This window comes from Pyrgilauda ruficollis, unplaced genomic scaffold (assembly GCF_017590135.1).
Source record: "Pyrgilauda ruficollis isolate IOZ18807 unplaced genomic scaffold, ASM1759013v1 scaffold54, whole genome shotgun sequence".
Classification (NCBI taxonomy): domain Eukaryota; kingdom Metazoa; phylum Chordata; class Aves; order Passeriformes; family Passeridae; genus Pyrgilauda; species Pyrgilauda ruficollis.
The window spans coordinates 4,744,789-4,771,449 of record NW_024527044.1 but is presented as its reverse complement, the minus strand read 5'-3'; the positions used below and the strand labels follow the sequence as shown (position 1 = coordinate 4,771,449).

At 48.0% G+C, this 26,661-nt stretch overlaps 1 protein-coding gene across 2 annotated transcripts in view; it reads right to left on the bottom strand.

The window, feature by feature from the left end:
* Window positions 1-24,511: 24,511 nt before the first annotated feature.
* The window catches only part of TNFRSF21 (TNF receptor superfamily member 21), a 35,452-nt gene continuing 33,302 nt past the window's right edge, over window positions 24,512-26,661 (bottom strand). For both annotated transcript variants that reach the window (XM_041480979.1, XM_041480980.1), the window contains exon 7: window positions 24,512-25,961. In XM_041480979.1, coding sequence (XP_041336913.1) covers window positions 25,732-25,961 — 230 coding nt within the window. In that variant the 3' untranslated portion in view covers window positions 24,512-25,731. The remainder of the gene's footprint in view (window positions 25,962-26,661) is intronic.

Below are 26,661 nucleotides of genomic sequence, written 5' to 3'. Positions count from 1 at the left end.
TGCACAGTGTTGGTATTTCTGAGGTAAAACAGGTATGGAGGTGAGGTGCTGTGTCCAACAACAGCTATGGCTGGAATGTGCTTGTGCTTTTCAAAACAAACAATTCCCTGGCCAAAACTAAGTGCCTGTAGGGATGTCAGTACTTAATTATCACTTCAGGCGCCAAGTTCTCTGTCTCTTATCAATGATACCACTCTTGATTACTCTGAAAGTCCTTATCAGAATTGTCCAAGCCTATAGACACCTCTGCTTGCTCAGTACTTATTTGGATAAATCCATGTTCAGCTTTAGCGGTTTTTGAGAGTCCCTCCCTGAAGAGCTCCACCAGATCCAGATATTATCCATGCAGGGAGGCATTTGTGTGGATTACAGACTGATCCTGGCCAAGCCAAATACCCTGGGCTGCATCTTCCAGACTTGTTTTCCCCCAGTAGCCTTTCAGAACTCACTTCTAGGAATGACTGGAAAGCCTGTGGGATTGTGGCTCAGTACACAACAGGTCTGGGCAGAAAACACTCACTTCACATCCCAAAAAACCCCTCCAAGAGAGAAAGAGGAACATAGGACAGGGCAATACCAAACAATCAGGTTAACACACCCCAAAAATGCCATTTATGGATTTAAAAGGTCTCTGTGTTTATTAACCAACACACCTGACCCTTTTCTTAGTGCAACACCAACCAAAGGTGGTTCTTTCTGAATGGTTAGCACACAAAGGAATTAAAAATATCAACAGTGGACTGTGTATGTGAAAATAAACCCCACTCCTGGCTTGCAGAGGGCATTCAGCAAATTCAGCTGACATTGAGCATGGGTTTGACCTTACTACTGGTCCCAGTTGAACAGAAAGGACAGAAATATTTAGCTTGACTTTTTTCTCTCTCCAGTTTTGCACCAACATAACTTCATTGGCACCAAAAGAAATCCTTCATTGACAAGGGTGGATGGAAAGAACAATTACACCCGTGGACTGCCAGGTGGAGCTCCTCCTCCGGAATTCTTCCTCCTCAATCCCACATCCCTGAACATGCTGATCCTTACAAAAGGGCTGATACCTCAGGGGCTCTCTCTCAGCCCAATTTTTGGAGTGTCCAATCTGTCCAAAGGACTGGGAAATGGAGACTGAAAATACTTGAGATTAGAGGTGGTTGAAAGCTGGATTTTGCCTGCAGCTGAAATTCATCACATACTGTATAACATATATCCTGCTCTGGGACCTTAAATGAGAATCTCTAATAGGGTTTCTAAGAGAGGGAAATATAAGGAAAATATTTTGAAATAAAAAACCCCTCTGATTATCTGTTAAATGATATTGAGATTGAAGCAGAGCCTTATCCAGAGGTGTGGAGGATTTATCTCATCTTTTCCAGCTGGTTTCTAGCACTTGTAATGCTGTCAGCATTCCGTCCATAGATTTGTGGAGTCAGGCACATTTCCACAACACTTAATTTGTGACAAACTAACATTTCTCAGCTGAAAAACATCCATGAAGAAGATTCACAAGCTCCCAGCACTGGCTTTTCTCCTTGATCCCATCTGCACACAAGGCTGATGCAGAGCAAACCTTCTACCTTTGTCTGGGTCAGTCGCACATTTCCTGCATTTATTGTTTGCCCGCTATCCTTCCTGTTACGAAAGGGAAGCTGGCAAGATAAATTCATCGGGACTGGTCTGCACTTGAAAGCACTGTCCCTGTCCTAACCCCAGTGAGGAACACAGAGGATACGTTCTGTCCCCTGACACCCCTCAGAAAGGTCTCACGGGGTGAGGCTGTGCCGGTGGCAGCAGGTGAAGGGGATGTGGATTAGGGGGACACGGTTGGGTGGATGCGACACATTCCCTGCTCTCTCTCCTTCCCACAGATCCTTTCCACAGCATCACACTCAGAGCAGAGCCCCTCGCTGCTGCTGGGCTTTAGTCCTGCCAAGGACCACACAGCACTACCAGCCAATGATCATTCACATGGGCAGCACCAGCCTGTTGAGGTGAACACCCTGTGTGTGGAGACACGAGGTTTGACTCCATGTTTTTTAGAAGGTTGATTTATTATGTTATATTAAAATACTACATTAAAACTATACTAAAAGAACAGAGAGAAAAATGATCAGAAGGTTACAAAGAACAAGAATAGAATAGAATGCATAACAAAATCCTGTGACTGGTCACAGCTTTGGCACAGGTGGCTGTGATTGGTCATCAATTGAAAACAATCCACATGGACTAATGGAAGATGCACCTGTTGCATTCCACAGCAGCAGATAGTTATTGTTTCCATTTCTTTCCTGGGGCCCTCAGCTCTCAGGAGGGAAAAAATCCTAGGAAAGGATTTTTAATAAAATATCATAGCTACACCAGCCTGTGCACACTAGCCACAGTGTCCATTCCCATGGCCACAATGGCCACTCCCATGGTTTTAATGCCCACTCCCATGGCCACAGTGTCCATTGCCATGGCAAAAAATCCAGGTCAGCTGCGACAGGCACCAGTGCCCACAGACCTTGATGGGAAGAGTAGCTTTTGCTTCCTCCTTCTGCTCTAAAGCTCTACATTTGGTCAGCTGCTCCAGGTGGAGCACAGCCCGGCTTTCACTCAGTTCTGCTTGGAAATCCCCATCAGGGCAGCTCAAAACATGGCAAATCTGAGCAGCCTGAGCTGTGTGCTCCTGTTGGTTGCAGGTTGCCCAGTTTCAGCTACAAAGGATGCTCGTAGGATGTCTCCAAGAGGATTCTGATGAGCAGAGTCTGTTTGTCTTGTCTCAAATAAACAGGTGACACTCTCTGATAAGCAGACAGGATAGCAGCAGGAAGGAAAACCTGAGGTATGGGTGTCCAGCAGCATTGCTGGCTGAGCAAGAAAATAAATCTTAGCCTTTTTTTTTTTTTTTTTTTTTTTTTTTTTTTTTTTTTGGTAGGGAGAGGCAGGGAAGCCTTTCATCCAGCCTGCTTGTATTAAAGGGAAATGTTTCCAAGAATGGAATATTTACTTAATACTAAAGTGCAGTCTTTGCCAAGCAGTGGAAATGATAGGTTTAGCTGTAGCTGTCTAGCAAGAGCCTGTCTGACTACTTTTATATTAGAGCTGCTGCAGAAATCCTGAGATTTTTGTACCAGCCTCAAAATTTGCCAGACAACTCCAGTCATTCTTTCTAGTTTGGAGAACTAAGACATTGGGAACAGTAAGTTACCAACAATATTCAAAGTCCTTGGGAGACACAGCTCTTCCAAGCAGCACAATCATTGCTCAGCCCTTCCTGGATCCTTGTCCCAGTTTTAAGCTGAGCTTTTGGCTGGCATAAGCCCCATCAGGACTGCATGGCATGCTGCAGTCAAGCTGCCCTAGCAGGTCATCACTGCTGTAAGTGAACCTGGCTGCTCCTCCTGCCTTTGGCCTGCCCTTCCCTGGCACCCAGAGGATGCCCTGCTGAAGCAGTGGATTCAGCCCATGGAGCTGGCAGGCAACCTCGTGGATGTTTTCTGAGCTGGTTTTTGTAGCCACTGTGGCAGGATGAAGCAAAGTGGCAGATGGAGGAATTGGTCAAGATGCCACTGGTCAGGGACAAGAAAGGGACCTGCTTAAGAGTGTGGGGAGACAATCAGTTCCGTTCAACCCCCATGTGTCACACAGAGCAGAGGAAATAAAGTCCAGTGAACTTACCCACATGAATTTTCCTGTTTGAGTGGTTTCAGCAGAAAGTTTGTATCCTTCCATTTAAATCCACATTATATTTAGAGAGGAATTTTGTCCAGTGCTACCAAGAAGTCCTTGTTTTATTCAGACAAGCAAGATGTTTGCACAGATACTTCTCATGGGACCTCAGGCACAGCTCCAATGACTTTCTTTAGATGTGAAGGGCAAATCCTTTTAAATCAGTTCATTCCTCCCTTTGGGAGCTGTGCAATTCCACTTTGCTCCGTGAGCAATGAGAAAGCACTCCATGCTGTCAACCCAGGGGACTGCTTTGTACTGCAAATGAGTTTTCCTTCAAGAAGGACCCTCTAACTCCCCGTGCATATGGGAAATTTTGAGGGAACTAATGAGCATCTCGTTTGTGCCAGTCTCTGAGTGCTGCTTGCTCCCTGCTTCCCAGGGCTGCTCCATGTGCCCTGTGCCATCTGCAGTGAGCAAGCAGCAGTTCTGGATGTGCCTTCAGGTCTCATCCTGCTCCTGGGGAGCTGCATGCAGCTCTTCTCTTCCCAGTGTGAGCAGGAACTGGAGTTTTCCTGGTGCTGCAAGTCCATGAGCACCTTTGGGCACAGAGGGACCCTGGGGTCAGCCAAGGTGCCCGTGGGAGTCGCGTGAGCTGATTTGTGTTTATGCAGCAGCACACCTGTGCAGGGGGTCTTGTTTTCAGGGAGCAAAGTTCTCATTAATTTTATGAGCAAAGCAGCTCTTGGCACACAAGAGCTAAAGTTCCCTATGCACTCACAGGAGGGGGAGTTGCTCAGGCTTTAGGGCAGCCAGTGGTTAACAGGATTTGGTAGGTACCCACCAGAGGTGGGCTCAGATGGGGTGGATCACTAGGAAACCACGCGTCTTGAGTCACCCCAGCCAGAAAGCTGGAAGAAGGAAACCAAACTGGGCACTGGGGAGCTGGCAAAGGATGAATCAGTTGATTTAACAAACAGTGGGTTTTCAAAGGAAGAAAAGGAAAATCTTAACAGGAAGATAGTGAGTTACACAGGATACCTAATCACTTCTGCAAAGCTTGATCTTAACTGGTGGCTGTCCTTATCTCAGTGTCCCCAGGGAGGCAACTGCGAGATCAAAAGCCCTGGAAGTGGAAGGTGGGTTTCCAGTGCCATGAGCTGTGCAGGTCTCCGAGGTCTCACTCGGTGTGCAGGGGCTGGAGGGCACGAGCTGCAGCGGAGGGAAGGACAGACCCAGCACAGCCCAAATCTGCAGAGTTTCCTCCCACAGAGGGGTGTGTGGGGAAGGCAACCCCTGCAAGAAGTCACACTTCAGTCCTCCAACAGCGAGGGGCAGTTCTGCCTCTGCTGCCCACCCCGACTCTGCAGCTGGCAGCCAGGGATGGGTTGGTCCAGTATGTTTGTTCCAGCCTGCTTAAAGCAATTCTTGGTATTTATAGCGGATGCAGAGCCAAAAATATGTCCAACACCCAGTCAGCTGGCTTTACTCTGAGCTACACAAATCAAATCAGCCCTTAATTGAATTCCCCTCTGTTGAGGCAAACTGGAGCTGGAGCACTGGGATTTCCTTGGATTGTTCCCTCCGGTGAAGTTTTCATGATGTTTCACTCCTGTGCCTGGCACCTCCTGACGACCTCACAGAGAGCTGTATGCAAATCGGCTTAATGAGCTGGGGATGCTCTCAGCTGGCAAGAGGGAGGAGGAGCATCAAGCCATTAGTGCCGAGCGTTTAGGTGCCACCACCAGCGTCAGAGGCAGCACTCTGGTCTCCCACTGCCACAGCTATGGTGAGAGTTGCTGGATTAGACTGCTCTTTCCACAGTCCCACCGTGCCTGCACTCCTTGCAACATAACCTAAACTGCCCTGTGAATAAACTGCAGGACAAGGAGCCCCACGGGCCATGAGCTCCTGCTCTTCTGGGAGCTCTGTGGTCCCTGTGGGTGCTGCACTCCTGCCCCAGTGCCTGGAGGAGAGCATCCCGGCCCTCACTGCTCCCTGCCAAAAGGGCTGGTGCAGGTTCGGTGCAGGTTTGAAGATCGTGGCCAGGCTCAGTCAAGAGTCCAAGTCCCCAGGCAAGTTGAGGTGATGAGGCAGGCCTGAGGTCAAGCAGGGCAGGGGCAGGGGCAGAATCAAGGTAATCAGACTTAGAAACAGCACAGTGGTCACCAGACAAATCCATGGAATCATTAAGGTTGAAAAAGACCACTAAGGTCATTAAGTCCAACAATTAACCGAGCACTGCCAAGACCACCACTGAACCATGTCCCTAAGCACCACATCCTCATGCCTTTTGAACATTTCCAGGGATGCTGATTCCACCACTTCCCTGTGCAGCCTGTTCCAATGCTTGACCACCCTTTCCCTGCAGAAAGTTCTTCCCGCTATCCAATCTAAATCTCCCTTGGCATACCTTGAGGCTGTTTCCTCTTGTGCTATTGGACACCCCTACGTGTGAGCAGGTCCAAATAATGGGATCAGCTCTTGGCTGTGCCATCTCCAGCCTCACCCCAAGCCCTGGGAGCCAAACCACTCAAGTGGGCAAGCTGAGGGTGCTGCCAGTACCTCATTTCTGGGCAGCATCCCACCATTCCCACGACCAGATGGTGGGCTCCCTTCCCTCAGTCATCCTCCTCCCAAGCTGCAGGTGGTTTTAGGCAAGATCTTTTCACATCTTCTCACATCTTGCCACATCTTTTCATAGTATGTGACCACTCACCTCATGCTCCTCCCCCTAAGTCACTCCAAGACCCGCAGGAACCTTGTGCCCTTTCTCTCTTCTCTGAGAGGTGACAAGAAGGAGCTGAGCTTCCGTGTCACCGCCTTTCTGTGGTGACAAAGGACAGTTTCTGGCCATTTCAGCTGCCTTGGCTGCTCCCCATCTTGGGGCCAGCCTGCCACCTCGTGTTCAAAGCTGGGGATTTTCAGAGCGGGTTAGCACAGGGCATTGAAAGTGCCTCAGGCATTACTTAATTGATTTGCATTTAGGACTCCTAAAACCCAGAAAAGATGAAGAAAACCTTGAGGAGCTTTGCTCTGTGGGGCAGCCAGGATGAAACAACAACAACCCCAATGTCCCCAGTGCTGGTTTTGGTGGCACAGTTCACTTCAGGTAGGTTCTTGCCTGAAATTAATTTCTCACAAGCAAGGGTGAGCACTCCTGGATCTCCAGCAGCTGTTTTAGACTCTCCCTGCTACGGTGCAGGATTTGGGTCCATTCTTGTTGTGGCATTCCCTGCAAATGGATGTGATCTTTCTTGCCTTGAGCTTGGCCCATTATTTGCAGCACCCATACAAAAACCCCATGGAAGCTCTGTTGCTTTGTTTTACTGAAGCTCTCAAGGATTACTGAGGTGCTCATGGGCATCAGAGACAAAGATACGAGCTCCAGATTCCACGTGTGGGGCATCAGCAGCCACCAAGTGATGCTGGGGCCAGGACAGATGCTCAGGGTACCTTGCACAGCCCTAAATACCTGTGTGAGCCAAGGACTCCAGGTCCTCACACACTTCAGGGGCTTCATGTCAAACTGGAGCCTGTTTGCCTCTCACTTGGCTGATTTTATTTCCATCATTCCTAACAAGCATTAAGTGTTCATTAGAAAGGATAGATGTTTATAGGGCGCAAGATTTTTTCCAGATTATTTTTTTATTTTCTTAAATACTCCTGAGTGTGACAAATCCATCTCATAAATGCTATTAGTGGTTAATGAACCCAGAGGGACATGTGCCATCATCTTGTTGAGCTCTGCTGTAGCTTTCTACAGAGATTCTCTTTTATTGCTCCTGTCTTTCACAGCTTCTTTCTTATTTCTCTTTTGTTCACCATCACCCTTTCTGTCCTTGGTATGGCATTTTCCTCCTGTCCCTGTTCCTCCTCTAGTGTTGGGATGTGCCATATGTGCCCCACTCATGGGGCAGGCAAACAGCACAGCTGTGATGTACAGAGACTCTGCAGGGTAAAATATTCACAAAAAATTGCATTTTCCCAGCTGTGTTGACTCTTGCAGCTCCCAGCCATGGCAGCTGGGATAGCTTTCCCTGCCCTTGGCAGGGGAGTTGGAGGTAGATGATCTTTAAGGTCCCTTCCAATTCAAACCATTCTGTGATTCCATGATCCCAGGAAGGCAGCAGTCTTCACTCAGCTTTTGCAGTGGACTCGTAGGCACAGCTGTAAAATGGTGAAAGATCAGAGACAGCTTAGAAATGGGGGAAAATATTTTTTTGTCCTCCTGGTTTTGGGTTTAATTTCTCATGTAGGCCTGATTCCTCTTCTTCTTCCACAGGCAAAGAACTTTACAGCTGAGAACTTTCCACCTGTTTGATAACGGTTATCATTCACAGTTACACACATGACTACGCAGCGGGTGATGACTCGACCAGGCACTACACAGTGCATGACCGTGCCAAAAGGCAGTTTCTGGGGCTAAGGGGAGGCACCAGCTGCTTCCTGAAAGGTGCTGGACATCACGTGGCATGTCTGTGTCTGCTGTAACCCGCAGATGTCACGCTGAGATGGTGCAATTCTGCCTCGTGAGTCACCACGGGCTGAGCAAGGCAGGGTTGTGCTGCTGTGCCTGAAGTGAGCTTCCCTTTCCTTCTCCTGTGACTGGGCCAGCTGGGAATTAGCCTGTAGGATCAGCTGTCTGTGTGTGCTGAGATGAGCCAAAGGAGAGCTCGACGGCGATGATTTTTCCCCATTAGCGGCGGGCTGCAGATGCAGTCTGGCAGAGTGGCACCCATTGAATTCTGCCTGGGTATTGAGGAGCCTCTTGGCAGCCCGGCTGGAGGATGACTTATGGGTTTGTTTACTTGCTGGGCCTCCAACTCATGTTCAGTGCAGGCCAGGCTGAGTCAAATGTTCACATTTTGCTAATATGGCATGTGCACATCAGGCATGAGGAGACATGCTAGAGCTGCGGAGACCCAGCCATGTGTGTGCACTCCATGGGTTCCCTGCTCCTGCATACCAGTGCTGCTCGAGGCAGGAGGTAAGGCCACGGCAGACCGTCTTGTTTGCTCGAGCCTTGGCTGCTGACCTGCTTATCCAAGTGCAAAATGCTGTGTAAGATGATTAAATCATCTTCCAAAGGAGGCCTGGAATCTTGGCTTTTCCAGTAAACAACCAGGTAACTGTTTACTGGAACAATGTGAACCCTGGCCAAGAAACTGTGCAGAGCACTAAAAGCATTGGAAATGACCCCATATGTCCTCATAGCAGCAAGTCCTTTAACAAGATGAAGAACAAGCACAAGGCAAATTTCCAATTACTTTAACATGCATAAAAAATCAGGTTGTGCCTGGTCATGGCTCTGTGATCTTACAGTGGAATTGCTATTTGCTACTTACTTGCTCTTGCATCTTTATTGCTTATTTAAAATGTGCCACTGCTTGGACTGGAATTTCATAATAGCGGCACTTTAGGCTTCCACGTCTCCTGCCTCAGAAAACATCACATTAAAACTTGCTCAACTGTACAAATCCCAGCCCTGCAGACAGAATACAAAACATCACTGGCGCCTTCCTGGGCTCCCTGCAAAGCACTGGCAAAGCTGACCCCAAATCTGCAGCAGTGATCACACCCCTGTGACTGTCCCCTCTCACCAAACTGTGACAGTGCCCTGCTGGCTCCTACTGCAATGTGACAACCTCAGCACACACCAGATGTACCTCAGCACTGGAATGCACCTCCACTCCTCTGCCAAAGTGTGTTTACCTCTGTTCTAGAGCATGGTTTTAAATTATTAAGCAATTTCCTGCCTCCAGGAGCTGGGAATGGTGTTCCTGGCATGAGGAGGTGTTGGGCTGCACAGGTAATGCAACAAATTGATGTTGCCCTGCTCTTGATGTTGTCTGTGGTACCCAGAGCTGCTGGGGGGTTTGTTACAAGTGTCCCTTGTCCCAGATTTGTCCCACTGCTGTGGGATGACATGTCCTTCTCTTTTTCTAAAATCTAACTTGGTTCATGGACACAATATAATAGCCTTGAAAATAGGGGGGGAATCTTCTCTCAGCTCTCTCCTACAACCAGTGCCACACCCAGGGAGCCAACCTGCCAAAATTGCCCTCAAACCCCCTAAGATGGGAATCAGGACAGAACAACACCAATAATGCACACTTAGGATATGTTCTTGATTTTTAATTTAGACAGAGGGAGATTCAAGTGATTATTTTTTCTCTTGGTTTGCCTTGTACAATGCTTTTTCCCAAGTTCAGGCCTATCCAGACATAGAAAGAATCTCTCTTGGACATTGAAGAACATCTCCTCAAAACCTGTAGGAAGACCCAGAGTGCTGAACTCTTGGCTGCGTGGGTTCAGGTGCTGAGGTGCCAAAAAAAACCAAAGCCTGTTGAGCTGAGCCCTGCACAGGCTTGCTGGTGCTGGCCCCAGGGAGCTGTGGTGGCTGGTGTGGCCCTGACAGTGATGAGCTCTTGGCCCAGAGCAGCCTGTGGGTGACTGAATGACCTGTGGACCTTGTACTGGCAGCAGTGCAGAACCTCAGCCAGCTCAGAAATGGGAAGTCAAATTAGTCCCATGGAGAAGTTAATTGCCAACCCAAGCCTGGTCTGTAGGACTGGAGAGACAGCACTGGATAAACCTTTGTGACTTCTGTGGATCAAGGACCAAGAATGTGGAAAATCCCATCTAGGTTTTCCTTATGATCCCCTCTCATCTGGACCTTGTTTTCCCACAATCTTTGGTATTCCCTTTGGAAAAGACGTGTGCCTTTCCCTTCAGCAACCTTGTGGGATGGAGCTGACCCCGTGCAGAAGTGTTGGATGTTGCTGAGGCGCAGGTGGGCACCTTGTTGAGACTGGGAATGAAGATGAGCAGGGTAAGAGGGTGCTGCTTCATGGTGTTGCACACCTTCTCTCCCAGCCATGCATGGTGGTGTAGAACTGTGACATTTTGGTGGAATATGGGAACTTTCTGAGCTCTTGATGTGTACAGATCACAGGTGGACATTTCCTTCTGACAGGTAAAAGGACAGAAGATGTCAGGAGCAAAGGGCAAAGGCTTCTGAGGCTGTGGAATCCTTGGTACCCCTCACATCTGTTATGGGCTTTGTGGTTCCGAATTATAGAATGGTTTAGGTTGGAAGGTTGGAAGAAACATTTAAAGGTCATTTTGTCCAAGGTCCCTGCAATGAGCAGGGACATCTTCACCTAAATTAGTTTCCCCAGAGTCTTGTCCAACCTGGCCTTGAACATTTCCAGGGATGGGGCATCCACAACTTTTTTGGGCAATCTGTGCCAGTGTTCCACCACAATAATTGTAAAGCACTTCTATCTAATTTAAATCAATCCTCTTTCAGTTTAAAGCCACCACCCTATGTGCTATTCTAACACACAGCTAAAAAGTTTGTCCTCCAATAATGCTCTAGACAAAAAGATCCTCTCCAAAAATATGTTTAGCAGCACCATTCCCATATAGGCTCCTAACATGTGCCAGTACCCATGGGAATTCCTGTCTCTGGTAGGAGCTAGGAGCTAGCTGTTCACACATCTGGCTTCCAGCTGTTTTTTTGGCAGATGTGCTGCCAGGACCTGGGCTGGCTGGAAGAGAGCAAACACAAAATACAGGGTGTCCTGCATGGGAACAGGGCTGGGAGGGGATGTTCTGTGTCTCTGCCCCCAGCTCACTGAATCACATCACCGTGCCTGGCCAGCAGCCTCTGTTGGGCATGTTCCTGGCACGGTGCCTCCAGGCACAGCCCTCTCTCTGTTCTCCTGGGACTTGTGAGGCTCAGCTGTGTGCAGCTTGACAGAGGATATAAAGAGGCTGACAAGAAAACTCCATAGGAACACGAGGAGTCTACCACAGTCTTCAGGGAACTGGGATGAAATCATGGCAGAAATACACAGGGAAATAAAGTAAGATAAGTAAATATGGCTAAACCAAGCCTAGTGCAAAACAAGCCTGAGCTTATATTTTCAGGGTCACCTTTTTGCCCCTTCCAGTGCCTAAAGAAGGTTTATGGAAAAGGAAAATGGCTTTTTACCGGGGCAGATAGTGATAGGGCAAGGAGAGATGGTTTTAAAATAAAAAAGGAGAAATTTAGATTGATTATTAGGAAGAAATTCTTCCCTGTGAGGGTGGTGAGGCCCTGGCACAGACTGGCTAGAGAAGCTGTGGCTGCCCAATCCCTGGAAGTGTCCAAGGCCAGGTTGGATGGAGTTTGAAGCAACCTGGGATAGTGGAAGGTGTCCCTGCCCATGGCAGGGTGTTGGAACATGCTGATCTTTAAGGTCCCTTCCAACCAAACCATTCTGTGATTCTGTTATTGCCATGAGTCTGTGCCCAGCTTTTCAGTAAATGCACTTTGGAGTTCACCAGCTCTTTTCATATTTATTCTCATGGGGAAGGCATTCCTGCAAATGTAAGATCTGAGCCTTTTTTTCTCTTTAAATTTTGCATTTGATTTACTAACGTGAGCCTCCAGAGGGCGAAAACCCTTCGGAGAGACGCTGGGAATCGCTCCAGCCAAGCTGGAGGTGATCTGCTTACAAAACCGCAGCAGAAAGAACCCTCATAAAGAATCGCCCTCCCCAAAATCGAGCATTTTCTGACTCACTTCTGTGACTTCATCTCCACCTCCCAAGGCTGACCACTGCTGTGGAGGGGTGAGGGAAGGGGAACACGAATTTCTGAGTTGGGGTTTCCTGGAAATCTTTAGGGATGATGAAACCGGCTGGTGCCTTCCATCATGTGGGAATTTTTTTGCTGGCTTGTCCTGAAAGGTGCTTCACAAGCCAGAAACCCCGTGTGATGCAGGAAAAGTCCTAATGCTGCTCATACAGAAGTTATTTGCTTCCAAATATCCTTGCAAAGTGCTGTGGGGGAAAAGGAGATCTGCCACTTGCCAGCTTTGGAGGGGTACAAAATCCTGCCAGATCAGCACATCCTGGTGCTCTAACCCTGACCCAGAGCCCAAAGCCATGGAGAAATATGTCCCAGAACAGCCAGTTCTGGGACATATTAAAAGTTAGTTAAAGCAAGGGTGGGATGTTTTTAAAACAAGACACACATTGCTGCTTGCTGAAGACACCCAGTTCCTGGAAGTGCTGAGTGCTTGCTCTGAAAAAAAACCAAAAACAACCCAGATCTTTTGTGTATGTCTACAGAGAAACTGGAAAAATAGGAACTGGTGGGAATATCATAATTTTGGACAGTGATGTTATTGTTGGAAAAAAAGTGTTCTAAGAGAGTATGGAGACAAGATGGAATGAGACAGGAGCAGTTTGGGAGTGAGGAAAAGGGAAATGGTGCTGAGGAAGAAGACTGAAGAAATGGGATTGCTGAGGCCGTCAGTGTAAGGAATAATTCATTATATACATACACACACATCAGCTATACCATTAATAAACCAGCTCTAAATAGTATAATTCAATTCTGGAGTATATTTATGGTGAGATGGGAGGTCACAGGCTTGCCCCAGGCATGCTGCTGAGCTATGGGAGGATGCTGCTGTCAGCAGCAGGGACCCAGCACTGCTGCATCCATCCTGGCACCATCACTGAAACAGGCTGAGTAATTAAATCATTTACTGCTACATTTCTGTCAGATCTCATTACACAGCACCTGAGTTATTTTTCCAGTTGAGTGATTGCCTGGATCCTACCATGGTGATGCTAAATATCCTATCCCTGATGAAAACCCTGGCAATACCCTCAGAGGGAATATTTGGTCAGGGCTGGCATTTTCTTCTGCAGCAATAATGCTGTCAGGATATAATCTTGATGTGGAAGTGACCCTGCCTCATCCATCATCACAGCCTACCATGGACAGAAGGGGAGAAGTTCAAAGAAGGGATGCAGGGAAGATAAAACATGAGTAGGTCAGGACTTCTTGTCCTCAAAAAGAGGTGGGTAGAAACATGGTGAGGCTTATGGAACTGGGAGAGGACAGGCTGTTCAGTGCTTCAGCCACTGACAAATAAAAATAAAAAATTAGATGGATGAGGGCATCAGCTGGGGTTGCCAGGCTCAAAACAGGCAAATCAGCCAGTGTTTGGTACAAGGTCTGACACAGAAGGTTTGGATGGCAAAGGCTTGTCCTGCTTTCTCCAGAGAACCCTGGGTGCTCACAGGAGAGAAACCCACAGAGGGTCACCCAGCAGCCAGAGAGCCCAGGAGCCTGGCTCTCCCCAAGCCACAAACAGTCTGAGACAGGAGGGTTTGCAGAGGAAACTACATCACCTGTCATCATGCATTTCCCAGAAATCTGCTTCTGGGACATGGGGGAGTGGGATGTGGTGCAGCCTGGTGCATCAGCCCTGTCCCATTCCTGCAGCCCTCAGCTGATGTAAAGGAACTGCAGCAGAGACAGCCCTGGCAGAGCCTCTGCAGCTCACCTCAGCCACACTGCTTCTTACCTTGCTTTTGTGGCACAGGTGTGGGAGGCGTGTGCCAGCACAGATGCTGTCCTGATGCCAGTGCAGTTAGAGAAACACCTGGAAACAGATTCCCCATGTTCATTCTTCTGTGATATGCCAAGCTAAGGAGTCTTCCCTCTGCCTCGGTTGTCTCTTGTATCCAACAAAACCTGAACGGTTTTTTGCACAGTCCAGCATTAACAGCACAGATGGAGCAACTATACTGACATATGCATGGCTTTTAGTCAAAAGGAATAAATTATAATGGACACGGGGGCCATTTCTATGGCTAGGAGAGGCATAAATACCTCTTTACAACAAAAAGTTTAAAAAAAGGAAAAAACCCAAAAACACGAAAACCAAAAAACCCCCCCAAGAACAACAACCTCTCCTTCTCCCCTTGTCTGCTTTCCCATCTGAAAAAATCACCCTGGCCAAAAACTTGTGCAGATTTGGCTTGGGTTCACAACAGAGCTTTTAAAAGCTCCATCTTTTGGTTTTTAATTTGCATGTATCTGACACTGGAGGGGCTAAACATGAGCACAGCAAAGCTCATGTGGTTTTTTTTCATTGCCACTTTTCAGAGCATTACTGGGTTTTGAAGTGGCTTCTACTGAAGAAGTGTCAAATACAGGGAGCAGAACAAGGCTGTTGTCAGTGCAAACCCACATTCACAGCTCTTCCCAAACATTTTGCCTATGTTCTGCATTTTGTGTCAATGTTCAACATGCTCCTTTCATTTCATTTTTCTTCTTTATTTTTTCTCAGGAAAAAAAATAAACCAGACAAGGTTTGAAGGCAGAGAAGATGCCGAATGCTTCAGAGAGCTTTTCTGGCGAAGCTTGTCACATCCTTCTTCTGGAGCTGCTCGCCTTGACAGCCTGTGAACTCTCATTTCTTTAACCAAAGCCCTGAAAACACGATATTCTGCTTAAACTGCCCTAACCCTTTCAACTGTTCTAGCCCTTTATAGCTGTTTAAGCTGCTTAAGAGTCAGCTACTGGTTCAGATCAATTCAGACGCTGAAGCATGGCAGAGTAGCCGAATGTTGTAAACTCTCCTGGCTTTGAAATGATCTCAACATTGAAAATTGTTCAACTGGTAGCATTTAAATATTCATTGCTCTAAATCTAAGAAAATTTGCTTTTAAATAGGATTGAATTATGAGCCTCAAAGAGATTTGCAGCACAAAGCCCCATTTGCAGAGAGCCTGAGTAGCAGTTTTAAAGTTATTAACTTGTGCAGTTAGGAAATTCCTCCTTAAGTGGCATCTTTAACAAATGTTTCACGAAATTGCCTTCAACCATCAAAAAATACAGACACAATTAATTTGTCTTGAGTTTTAAACCTCACTGGCATCAACAAAACGAGCTGTATTTTATCTCCCTGGCTCCCAAGCTGAGTGCAAAGCCTGGCAGTGACATAAAATCAGCACGGCTCAATGGTTTTGTGCTCGTTTCCTCAGATTCATTAAACCAGTTGTGGTGGGATGTGCAGCTGCACACGTGGACAGGCACAAATCCACGCCTGTCACTGGGGTGAGATGGAGGGAGCCCAGGCACAGGCACAGGGCGAGTTGTTTTGAAGTCTGAGCACCATGAGGGCCACCCTTTGAAACTGCAGCAGCCCAGGCAGTTGTGTGCATCAATAAAAGAGCCCATGGGCTGGTGACAGTTTTTGGCCCTTCATCGTAGGGGTCAGGAGAGGTGACATCAGCCTGGGTGAGGAGCAGATGCCTCCATGTACAACATGATGTGATGCATTTGTGGCCAAGTGTTTTTCCAGCTAAAAGAACAGGATGTGATTTTCCTGGCTGAACCAGAGCAAGACCTTGTTGAGTCACCTCTGCAGCCTCCGCCTGATTCTGGAAGTGAGTTAAGTATCAAACTCTCCAGCAGAACCCATTAACCAGCTCCATCACTGCCAAGGGCCACTGGGAAGCAGTGGGAAGGGATGTGGTGATGTGCTGGGCATTGAGCTCCTTTGAAAGGCCCAGCAAAACCCTGTGGGGACCCAGGTCTCAGGCTGGAGGATGCTGGGGAGCCTGCTCGCTGCAGCAGTGGGGGTGGATGTCCTCCAAAACACCACGTGTCCCACGTGGGGCTTGATGGGCCCCCCCCTGCACCATCACCCCAGCTGAGAGCAAGTGCAGCTCCTTGGCACGGAACTTGAGCACCTACATCCCACAAGGAGATCCTGCAAGCCCCACTCAGCCCTTTCAGAGACCACAAAATCATAGAATGGTTTGGATTGCAAGGGACCTTACAAGGTCATCTAGTCCAACCCCCTGGGCAAGATATTCAACAAGACCAAGTCCCACCCAACATGGCCTTGAATGTTTTCCAGGGATGGGGCATCCACCACCTCTCTGGTCAACCTATTCCAGTGTTTAACCACCTTCATTGTAAAATGGGGGTGGTCTAAATCGACCCCCTTTTACTTTTAAAACATTACCCTTTGTTCAATGACAACAGGGCCTTCTAAAAAGGACCACTTAACCCTCACAGACTCCAGCCTGGAAATGGTGCCCAGCCTGGTAGTGCTGGGAGTGTGTTGGGCACATGGCAGTGTTGGGCACATACTGGGACACAGGGACTCTGGCCATGAATTAGGAATTTCGGGTGATTTAGTGTCCCTGGCTATCCAGGTTTTCTAGAGCCTGAGGATGGGAAGTCTGTAGAGCAACTTTAATGTGGTAACATCAGTTTGCTAGATGCTCCAAAAATCAAGAAATGGAGGAAAATAACTGCTTACTCTGGTCAAAATATGAATTTCTTTCTATTTTCAGAAAAAAATGTCTCCTCTGGAAGGAAATGGCTGCACATTTAGAGATGGGAGGTGTAAGACGCCAGCATTTCAGCGCTGAAAATAACACCTTCTACTGTTTATCGAGGTCTCAGGAAAAAAAAATTGAATGACACAGAGGATGGGTGCTGCAAACCTTAATATCACACTGTCACCCCTTCCCTTCCTCCTGCTGGAGCTGCCAGTGGAGAGCATCTGGCCTTCCTCCAGAAAATCAGCTGCAATTTATTGCTCCAGCATTAAAGGCTGGACTGTGAGCCCAAACAGCAACCTTGGAGCAGCAGGGTGTAAATCCATGCACTGACCATGGGACCACCACGTGGTGGGGCAGTTGTTGACAGCATCCTGCTGTCACCTCCAGCCTGGGGGAGGTCTGGGAGAGCCCAGCAGCTCACCTAAGAGATGTTAATTGTGCTGTGCTTGCTTGAGCCCCAGCTCTATAATTAACAGTGCTGCATCAGCAGGTGCTGATGCCGCAGCGATGATCGTGCAGCTCATTTTCCAGGAACTGCTGGGACTCCAGACAAATGAGGGGTTATTTCAGGTGACTCACCTGTCATGGAGTGTCCCTGGGTCTGTCCATCCCCTCTGTGTGCAGCTTGCCATGTAATGGCAATGGTGGATTTTTTATGGCAGCTAACCAAGTAGTCTGATTGGGAAAGGCTCCTGGAATTTGAAACACGGCCCTGTGGGTTCTGTATGGAGACCCTGGTGGGTGACACTTGAGAAGGGAGGGGGGACCTGGCCTGGGGACACAACCCCAGGGCAGCAGTGGGTACAGAATCACAGAACTGTCAGGGTTGGAAGGGACCTCTGGGGATCACCCAGTCCAACCCCCCTGCCAGGACAGGGTCACCTGGAGCAGGTGACACAGGAATGTGTCCAGGTGGGTTTGGAATGTCTCCAGGGAGGGAGATGCCACAACCTCCCTGGGCAGCTCTGGGGCAGTTTTAGAACTGCTAACCCCAAAGGGAGGGCTTGCTGCCTTAGGCAAGATGTTTTTACATCTTCAAACACCCAAACCCCAAAGTGGACGGTTGAGTCCCCCATGGTTTTTTGTATGTTGGGGCATATGTGCCAAAATAAATGGAGAGCTCTTTTAGGATGCACACCAGGGGCTGTATCACTTCCTCTTCCACTGGTACACATCTATTAATTTAAAATCTGGCATGCCATCCTAGTTTGGTTCCTTCAGAAGGGTCTGGAATGGGACAGAACACCTGTGGGTCGGGGTGTCAAACTCAGTCCAAGACCCACATGGCCATGAGTGGCAGCAAAGCACTGCTGGCATCATTCCCCCATGGGGACTGTGTACAGGAGTGCATCATCTTGGGGGTGGATGCAGGAAAACAGCCCCTTCCAGCCCTTCCCAGCCCTCATCCTTCCCCTCTGAGGTCCTCAGGCATGCAGCTGTGGGACACAGAGTAGGGGAAAGCAGAGCAAGACAAAGGGAGTGGGAAACAAAAAAAATTACTTGAGGGTCTTTCAGTACAAGGTGCAGAAAACCCAGGTTACTTTTAATTTTGCCATCAAACCAGCTTTTTTTAACCCCAGCATGGAATTGCTCAGGTATCCTAGGGACACACTAACTTCTTCCATGGCACGTGCCCACACTCGTGAGTTCAAAAGCTGCATCTGCCAGGGACCTGCAGAATTTGGTTGTTGCCAGACCAGCTTTTATTTCCCTGCCAGATCCAGAAAACCTCGCTGATTCAACTCTTTGGCTCTTCATCCCTCACGCTCATGGCACGACCGAGTAGCTGCATTTGCCGAGCAAGTGTCACCCCCAATTTGTGTCACTGCAGGAGGGAGAAGAGCCAGGGCTATTACGTGTTTATTATAATAATGTCCCTATTTCTAGGCTAACAGCAAGACCAAGGGGTATTTTGCACTTTATACCAGGCAAAAATCCTGATTCAGCCTGTTACATAAATTATTTTTCGCAATCACAGAAAGTTAGAGGAGGGGAAGGCTGGGTTAGTCCAGACAAAGCATTTGATGGAGGCACAGTGAAAGCAAACCCACAGTGGGGAAGGCTTCTGATTTCAAAAGGGCAAAGCTCACAAACTCAGCATCACCAGAGCCTGGCTGCAAATGCCACCAGTGTGAGGACAATCATGGCCTTCTCAGCCTGGAGAAGAGAAGGCTCCAGGGAAACCTCTCTGTGACCTTTTGTGTTTAAAGGGGGTTTATGAAAAAGAGGGAAAGCGACTTTTTACAGGTGCAGATAATGATAGGAGAAAGAGGGATGGTTTTAAACTAGAAGAGATTTAGATTAATTACTAAGATTCATCTTAGTAATTATTCTAAATATTTCCTCTTCTAGTTTAAAACCAGTTCTTCACTGTGAGGGTGGTGAGACCTGACACAGGTTGCCCAAGGAAGCTGTGGCTGCCCCATCCCTGGAATTGTTCAAGGCCAGGCGGGACGGGGCTTGGAGCAGCCTGGAATAGTGGAAGGTGTCCCTGCAAATGGCACAGGCTTGGGATGAGTTTTAATGTCCCTTCCAACCCAAACCACTCTGGGTTTTTCTGATTCTGCAAGATCCAAGGTTAGTGCAGAGGTGGATGCTATTTCAGCTTTTATCAGTGTGCTGATGGCATGTGGCTGTCTCCATGCATTGGGTGTACCAAGGAGGACTGAGATCCACAGCAGCAGCAAAATGGGAACGTCTTAAATGCCCAGGCATGACACAAAACCCTGAGAAAACCTGACCTGAGCCGAGAAAAATTAAAAACAAAATCTAGGGAATGGGATCACAGTTTTCAAATACCTCCAGGAAGGAGCCAAGGGGCAGCCAAGGGAGGATAAATATCAAGCAGGGAAAATATTTAGTTTAGCTAAAGGACCATATTGACACTTGAGAAAAACAGGATTAGCTGTCCACAGACACATTTAATTAGAAGAAACTTCCCATGTATTCAAGCAGAAGAAAGCAGAGGTGATAAAAAAAAAGGAGAAAAAAAAGGGAAAACCATTTCCAAGTTTAAATGTCATTTTTAAAAGGAAGCTTTGTAAGATGGTAACAACAGGAGCAGGGGTGGGGAAAAGGGTTCATGTCCCATTCTTGCACCTCCTTAGGGGGTGTGACTAATGTGGATGGGTTAATTCATCTTTACTGTCCAGATCGTTGAATTTTTTGGGTGGTTCCCATGCCTAAATTCAGCTCAGGACAACTCACAGGCTGCCAGCCTGCCTTCAGGGCCCATCCAGGGGGCAGAGGGCAGGGGGGTGCTCCCTCCCCACAGGTCAATCTGGTGGTGACACCTGGAAGTTGGCAGAGCATCAATGCATCCTCTTGCCATCACTGCCAATCCCTGCTCCACCATCCTCCTGCCACAGAAATTATGTCCAGGTGCAGGGGAAGGTCCTTGGGAAAGGAATAAAAGGAGAAAAAACACAAATAGAGGAAAAACCTGGGTTTTCACCACTTGTGGACAGCTGTGATTTTCAGGTTCAGGTGAGTTCCCTGGCCCTGTGGAGTTGTTTTGTTTTCCAAAACCGAATTGCTCCATGCCCCAGTTTTGTGTCTTTCTTCCATCAGTGTTATGGGCACCACTGCCATGTCCCTTGCACAGGGCAGGGAGAAGGAGCTTCCCTGCTCTGGGGAGACAGGACAGGCTGGAGGAAAAGGCAGGAGTGAGTGGTTTCCTCTGGGAGGGACAGGGGCTGGAGGACAGGCTGTTGTCTCAGCTCTGGACCTTCCTCCCAGCTGCACTTGCTGAGATGGGGCAAGAGGAAAACAAAAAATCTAACCAGGGAGCCAGCATGGCCATAGATTTATTCCCAGCTCAAAAATCTCACTTAAAGGGCAAAATAATTAATGGAAAGCATGGTTTGGGAACATTGGAATATTTGGGAACATTGCCTCCATCCCTCCACTTTTCCGGGGGGTATGGGAGGCAGGACTTCTCTCTGAATTTCACCCTGATTTTTTTCTGATCAGTTTTTTCATGGGGAGTTTCATCTCTGTCCTTCAAGTTTCCCCACTTGCAAAATGACAATAACACTGCCAGCCTCAGTAGAAAGGCAGCTGGAGTTCTGCTCACTGGGGACACCTTGTTATTCTTAAACTAAATTATCAGTAAGAGAAGATGATGCAAAAAGCAATCATCAGCTATTGAAGGACCCTGGAAGATCAATGGTTTAGTTAGTATCATTCTTGCCAAGTATTAGCCTGGAAAAATCAGAGCTGCCAGAAACAAAGTCACCAGATTAACATCCAGCCCCAGTCCCAGTTTCCTGCTGAGCCTGACAGGTCCTGGCAAAAGCTCCTGTGCCCAGAAATGTATTTTGAGACCATGCTTATAGATTATTCCCTTCAAATTAAATCCAGGCGAAGTTAATCTCATCCACAGAGGGCAGAGAGCAGACAGGTGAAGCTGTGCTGCAGCCAAGGGGTTTCCCTGAGGGGATTGGAGCAGAAATTGGGGAACAGGAGCAGAGACACGAGTGTGCGTTGGCTATTGGGGCATGGTGCAACAACTGTGAGCTGCCAGAAACACCCATAGCTTCCACAACAGGCAGGTCCTCCATTATCCACACAGCTCCCTCCATCCCAGAAAGTGAGGAAAATTAAATTAGAGTATCCCAAATGAAACCATAAAGCTCATGCATGCTCACACAGAGAAGCAGCAGCTGCATCCTAAATGGTGTGATAAACACCTCAGGGGGTGCCATCAGGCAGGTACTTAATGAGTACACAAATGATAGTTCTTATTTCTCCTCCATCTTCCCATTTCCTACCAGTTGCCCTGGAAACTTCCCCCTCGAGGCACTCACAGGAGCAAAGTCCAAGAGGAGAAAAAACAGCTGCAAACCCTTCATGGTGTAAAAGTTCGTGGCCAAGTGATGTCAGGAGAGGATTTTGGGGTGAGCTGTGCCTGTACCAACCTGCCTCCCTCCCATGCACAGCACAGCTCGGCCCTGTGTCCCCAGTGATGGGCACAGACCCCCAGATATCCCCAGGTCCCACAATACCCCCAGATCCCACACTGAGCCCACAGGACACCCTCAGCATCACTTCTGATCTCCCCCCAAGTTGTTCACACAAAGGCTGCCCAAACCATCCCTCCTGCACAGACACTGCTGCAATCCACAGAGAATTGCTGATATCCAGGAGCCAGAGGGGTGAATGATCTCCCACAAGACCCCGGGGTGCTTTTCCAACCGGGATGTAAACAGCCACACCCAGAGGGTTGCAAGTAATTCCCCATTAGGGTAAACTCCAATTTGGCTAAGGCAGGAGGAAAGTGCACAAGATGTCTTGTTCTTCTGCAGAGAGCACCTGCAATTCATGGGTAAAAAAAAGAAATACAATTGAGAAATACAATCCCAATGCTCATTTGCACTGGAGGAATTGAAAGGCCCTGATCAGCAGAGCCAGCCCATCCTGAGGATGCCAGACTGTGCTGGAGGCATCTCTGGAGGGCTTTGTCCCAGCAAACACTGTCACCCTAAGGGTAAATGCAATGCCCACAACTCATAGCCCAGCCCCAGCAGGCAGGGCTGGGGCAGCCAATGTTTTGTGCAACCCACACCAGAAATTTCAGTCTCAGCTCTGAAGCAAGATGCCCTCAGCAGGCAGAGGAGGCTGTGCCCTCATCGTGCTTCCTTGTGCCCTCTGATTTCACAGGCACTGCCACCCCAGCACCCAAATTCCACCCCTCAAACACCATGATTGAGCAAGGCCAGGCAAGGGGCAAACCCCACCTCTCACCTACAATGCACTCTCAAGTACATTTTCAATGTAGATTTTGTAAAAAATGCACTTTTATGCATATATTTATAAAGGTCTCTATATTCACACCTTTACCTTTTTAGCCAAGGACTTCACCCATTTGAGCTGCACATCACAGTTTGTGCCTTGAATAAGACAAAGATGAGAACAAGGACAATCTCTGCTGCCACAGAGTTATGCCTCCAGGTCATGAACCCATTGATCCCACCTGCCAGGTTTATTTTCTTAAGGCTTAAGAGAGCTGGCTCAGAGGAAGGGTGGGGGCACGGGGCTTGTGGCTCCTCACACCACCCACGCTGCCAGGAAATACTCTGCCTGTACGTGGGGCTCAGCTGCTCTCAGACATTTTTTCCCTACACGCCCCCAGAGACAGAAAATATTTATATACTATACACCTATAAAAATACATAGTAATAATATAGGAAAAAATATATAGAAATAGCACCATATATTAAAATATTGATGTAGTTTATCTAAATATATAATGTATTGATAAATATATAATATTGTACACACATATACACACACATGCAACAAAAAACTGGAAATCTGACAGAGCCAGGGAAAAGGTCAATATCCAGGTGCAGTCAAAGAAAGGAACCATGCTGGAAGTGTGCACAGCACAAAGCCAAGGATTCCCAAGTCCTGGCCAGTTCCACAACCTGCCATCAAGATGAATTAAATGCATCCCAACAACGCAGGGAACCAAACAGCTTCTTTGTGCCCCCTCGCCAGGTCCAGGCCAAGGCACCTCCACAACATGCCTGCTTCGTGGTGACTCTTCAGCTGGCTAAATCCTCTTCCCAGGACTGGTTTTTTTTTTTTTGTTTTTTTGTTTTTTTTTGCTTTACCTTCAAAGCCCATCAGAAAATGTGAGCAGCTGCCAGGACAGGAAGTGCAGCTGCAGGGTGGGGCTGGTGGCTCCCTGGGAGGGTGGCATGATGGCTGTAGTACTTACATTCCCTGCATTTGCCTGGGAGAACCCAGACCACCAGAAAAGGACAATTTTTAACTTCCTGGCTGGACTTGCTCCAAGAACCTGCTAAGGATAATTTAAAGCCAACTATTGATTGAGCCCAGAATTGCATACCTTCCCTCCCCTGACCAATCCTTGCCCAAGTGGATCAACCACCACTGGTCCCAATATCTCTTGCCAACAGGCTGATACTGGGTTCCACCTCAGAAAACTGCAGACACCAAGAGCTAAATGTTTCATTGCCACCAAGGGAAAACTCCACCCCAGAGCTCCCAATAAAGGCTCTTGCTATTTGACACTATATTTCATCTGTGCATGTGTTGAAAAGTTTTAATCGTGTACCTATGTATAGTCCTGCACCAGCAATTTCCAGTGCCAGCCAGAAGGAAAACACAGCACCCTCGGTAACAGAAATCACTCTGGAGCCAAGTAAACAAAATGACAGTCTTCTAAACCAGAAGCGTTTGTCCCATTAAGGATTCAATTCGTAGACAGAATAACAAGGGATGAGTTATTTGGCAGTGTAGACTTTAAGGACATGGGCAATGTAACGGCGACAGAAATGCTGTGACTGCAAGACCTTCGCTCGGGAGTGACTCAGCACAGCAGCTGCTTCCTGGAAAATTAATACTTCAGGCTCCCCAAAATGCCCACAAAGCCTTTGAGAGTTTGCAAAAACTAACCCTGGAAGCCCCATCAGCCATCTGATCTGTCACTACTGTGGGGATTAGGACAGGTCCCCCACCCCAGCACAGGGTGGGGACCTGCTGGGAGCTCCAGCAGCGACTGTGGGGACTCAAGGCAGTGCTACCAACAGAAAGCAGTCACGTTTTGGCCTCAAAGCTACCTCCTCACAACCCCCAAACTCCAAAATCCCCCTCATCACCATGGGCAACCCAAGCAAGCCCCTGCCCCAACCCAGGTGTCCCCGAGCAAAGGCAGCTGTTAAGGAGGTTAACACAGAATCGTGTCAAGTAACAAACACCTAGTATTTATTAATAAATTAGTACACCGGAAGGCAATTTTTCAATTCATTCCCCTCTTCCCCCACTCCCACCCCTTCCCATGGGGCAGCTCATGCCACCCTCATACCATTATTTCTTCAAATTGAGCATAGTACAGACTGTTCGTTACGGGAGCATAATAATTGCAAATATAATCAGACAGACTTCTTACGATGCAGCTTTTTGTCCCCCATACCCCCCACCCCCGACCTCTTTTAATAAAAAGTGAAGTGTGATTTGAAGAGACTATTGAGACCACATAAGGTCTCTGGAGAACTTATCGGCCACATCTGTATAAAAAACAAGAGACACGAGTGTAAAAGCATAGCTTGGTTTAAGTCTTACAGCACGAGGAGAGCGGGACCACCGGCGGCCTTCGCCTCCCCACGTCCAGCACCGGCTCCCTTTGGAGCCCCACCATTCCCACACGTGGCAAGGCAGGATAACTCCTTACATTCGACTGGAGGCAAAGGATCTTTCCACTGCCTTGAAGGTTGGTGGGGCTTGACCCTTTTCCTTGTGGTTTAAGCGCTTCTGCTGTAGCGTATTAGGAGCGCGATGCGTTGTCCGGGTGAAAACCATACAATAAATAACCGTGCTAGTAAAATCTCAGCAATGGATATGAGCCAAACAAGAGTACATCAAAAAAAAAAAGAGTCAGCTCGGGTGGGAAGCTTAGCTGCGTTAAGAGACAGTAACCAGCAACAATTGGGGTGGGATTTTTGCGTGATTTTGCCATTTACTGCCCTGAGGCAAAGGGAAGTGGTGGGAGATGGTCACTCCGAGCGACAGCTTTGACAGAGGAAGGGGATGACAGAGCAATCCCCAATTTGATGTGTTAGATTACATCAGATTCGTGGTCTTTCAGTTCATTAACTGCGGTTTTGGATTTTTTTGTTTGTTTTCGCTTTTTTTAAAGTGCATCGGCTGATCTGATTGGAATGAGAACATGGAGAAGAGAGGCTTGGGGAGGGGACAGAGGGTGCAAAGACTTGGACTGAGCGATAGAGTTACGGTGGAGGGGTGCAATGCTGGCAAACTGCACCCCCTCCAAAAACCAAGGACACCTCAATGAAAATACTGGCCATATATTCTACAAAAAATCCCGCCTGCGTATTGTTGGTCATCTTAACGAGTGCCAAGCTAGCTCTAGCAGATATTCAGAGAGCGTGCGGTGACCCAGTGCCTACAATAAATCGGGAAGGTGGCTATAGACAGAGTCCAGGAGGGTCTGGCTGGCTTCCTGGCTCTTGACTCCAGCGATCTCAAATAGCCTGTCCAGCTTGTCTTCAGCCTGTGGGATCTCCTCGATCACGTGGAGCTCCTCGGGGTTGAGGATGTGCAGCATGTCGTCAAAGATGGGCTGCAGGTCGCACGGGTCCAAGCGCACCTGGCGCAGGACGGTGTCCTTCTTTTCTGTAGGAGGAAAGGGATTGGTCAAGGAACTCCCCAAGAAACCTCTGCTAACCAGGGCTTGTTCTCAGCCCATGCCCTGATGCCACCTCTGGAGAGGGACATGCTACAAGGAGAACTGAGGGAAAAGGTGGAGGGTGACAAGTGATGGGGTTGAGAGAAGATGGGGAAGGCAGTGCTGCCAAGGCACCTCAGCCAGGATCCTGCAAGAGCAAACACAGCATTTGTAAATGCTGAATGGCCAATTCGGAAAAGTGAGGGCAGGAGACGAGCCAAAACAGCTGAATTCTGCTCTTTCAAGTTATTTTCGTTGGGTCAGCTTTATTTTCACACCCAAGTATAAATTTGGTAGATTGACTGAGCTCAGTGTTTCACCTTCATCAGAAATTAAATGCAGCAAGTTAAATGCAGTAAATTAAAGCCCCTAAAACAAAGCGGGGTGACTAATGGTATTTTATGTCTGCAGCAAAGAGGACCAAGAGTGAAAAAAAATTTTAAAAATCCAAAACAAGAATCAGTCTGGAAATTACATTCTCTGGTTTAATCTCATGCAGAAATGCACTGGCCAACACAAGAGCCAAAAGCCAGGAGAAACACCCCCAAACACCCAGAGATGCTACAACTTCCCTGGCGGAACTTCAAAGAGTTAAAAGCCTTTCAAGATGTTTTTCTGTCTCAAATCTTTGTCATCGTCGCTAACAGG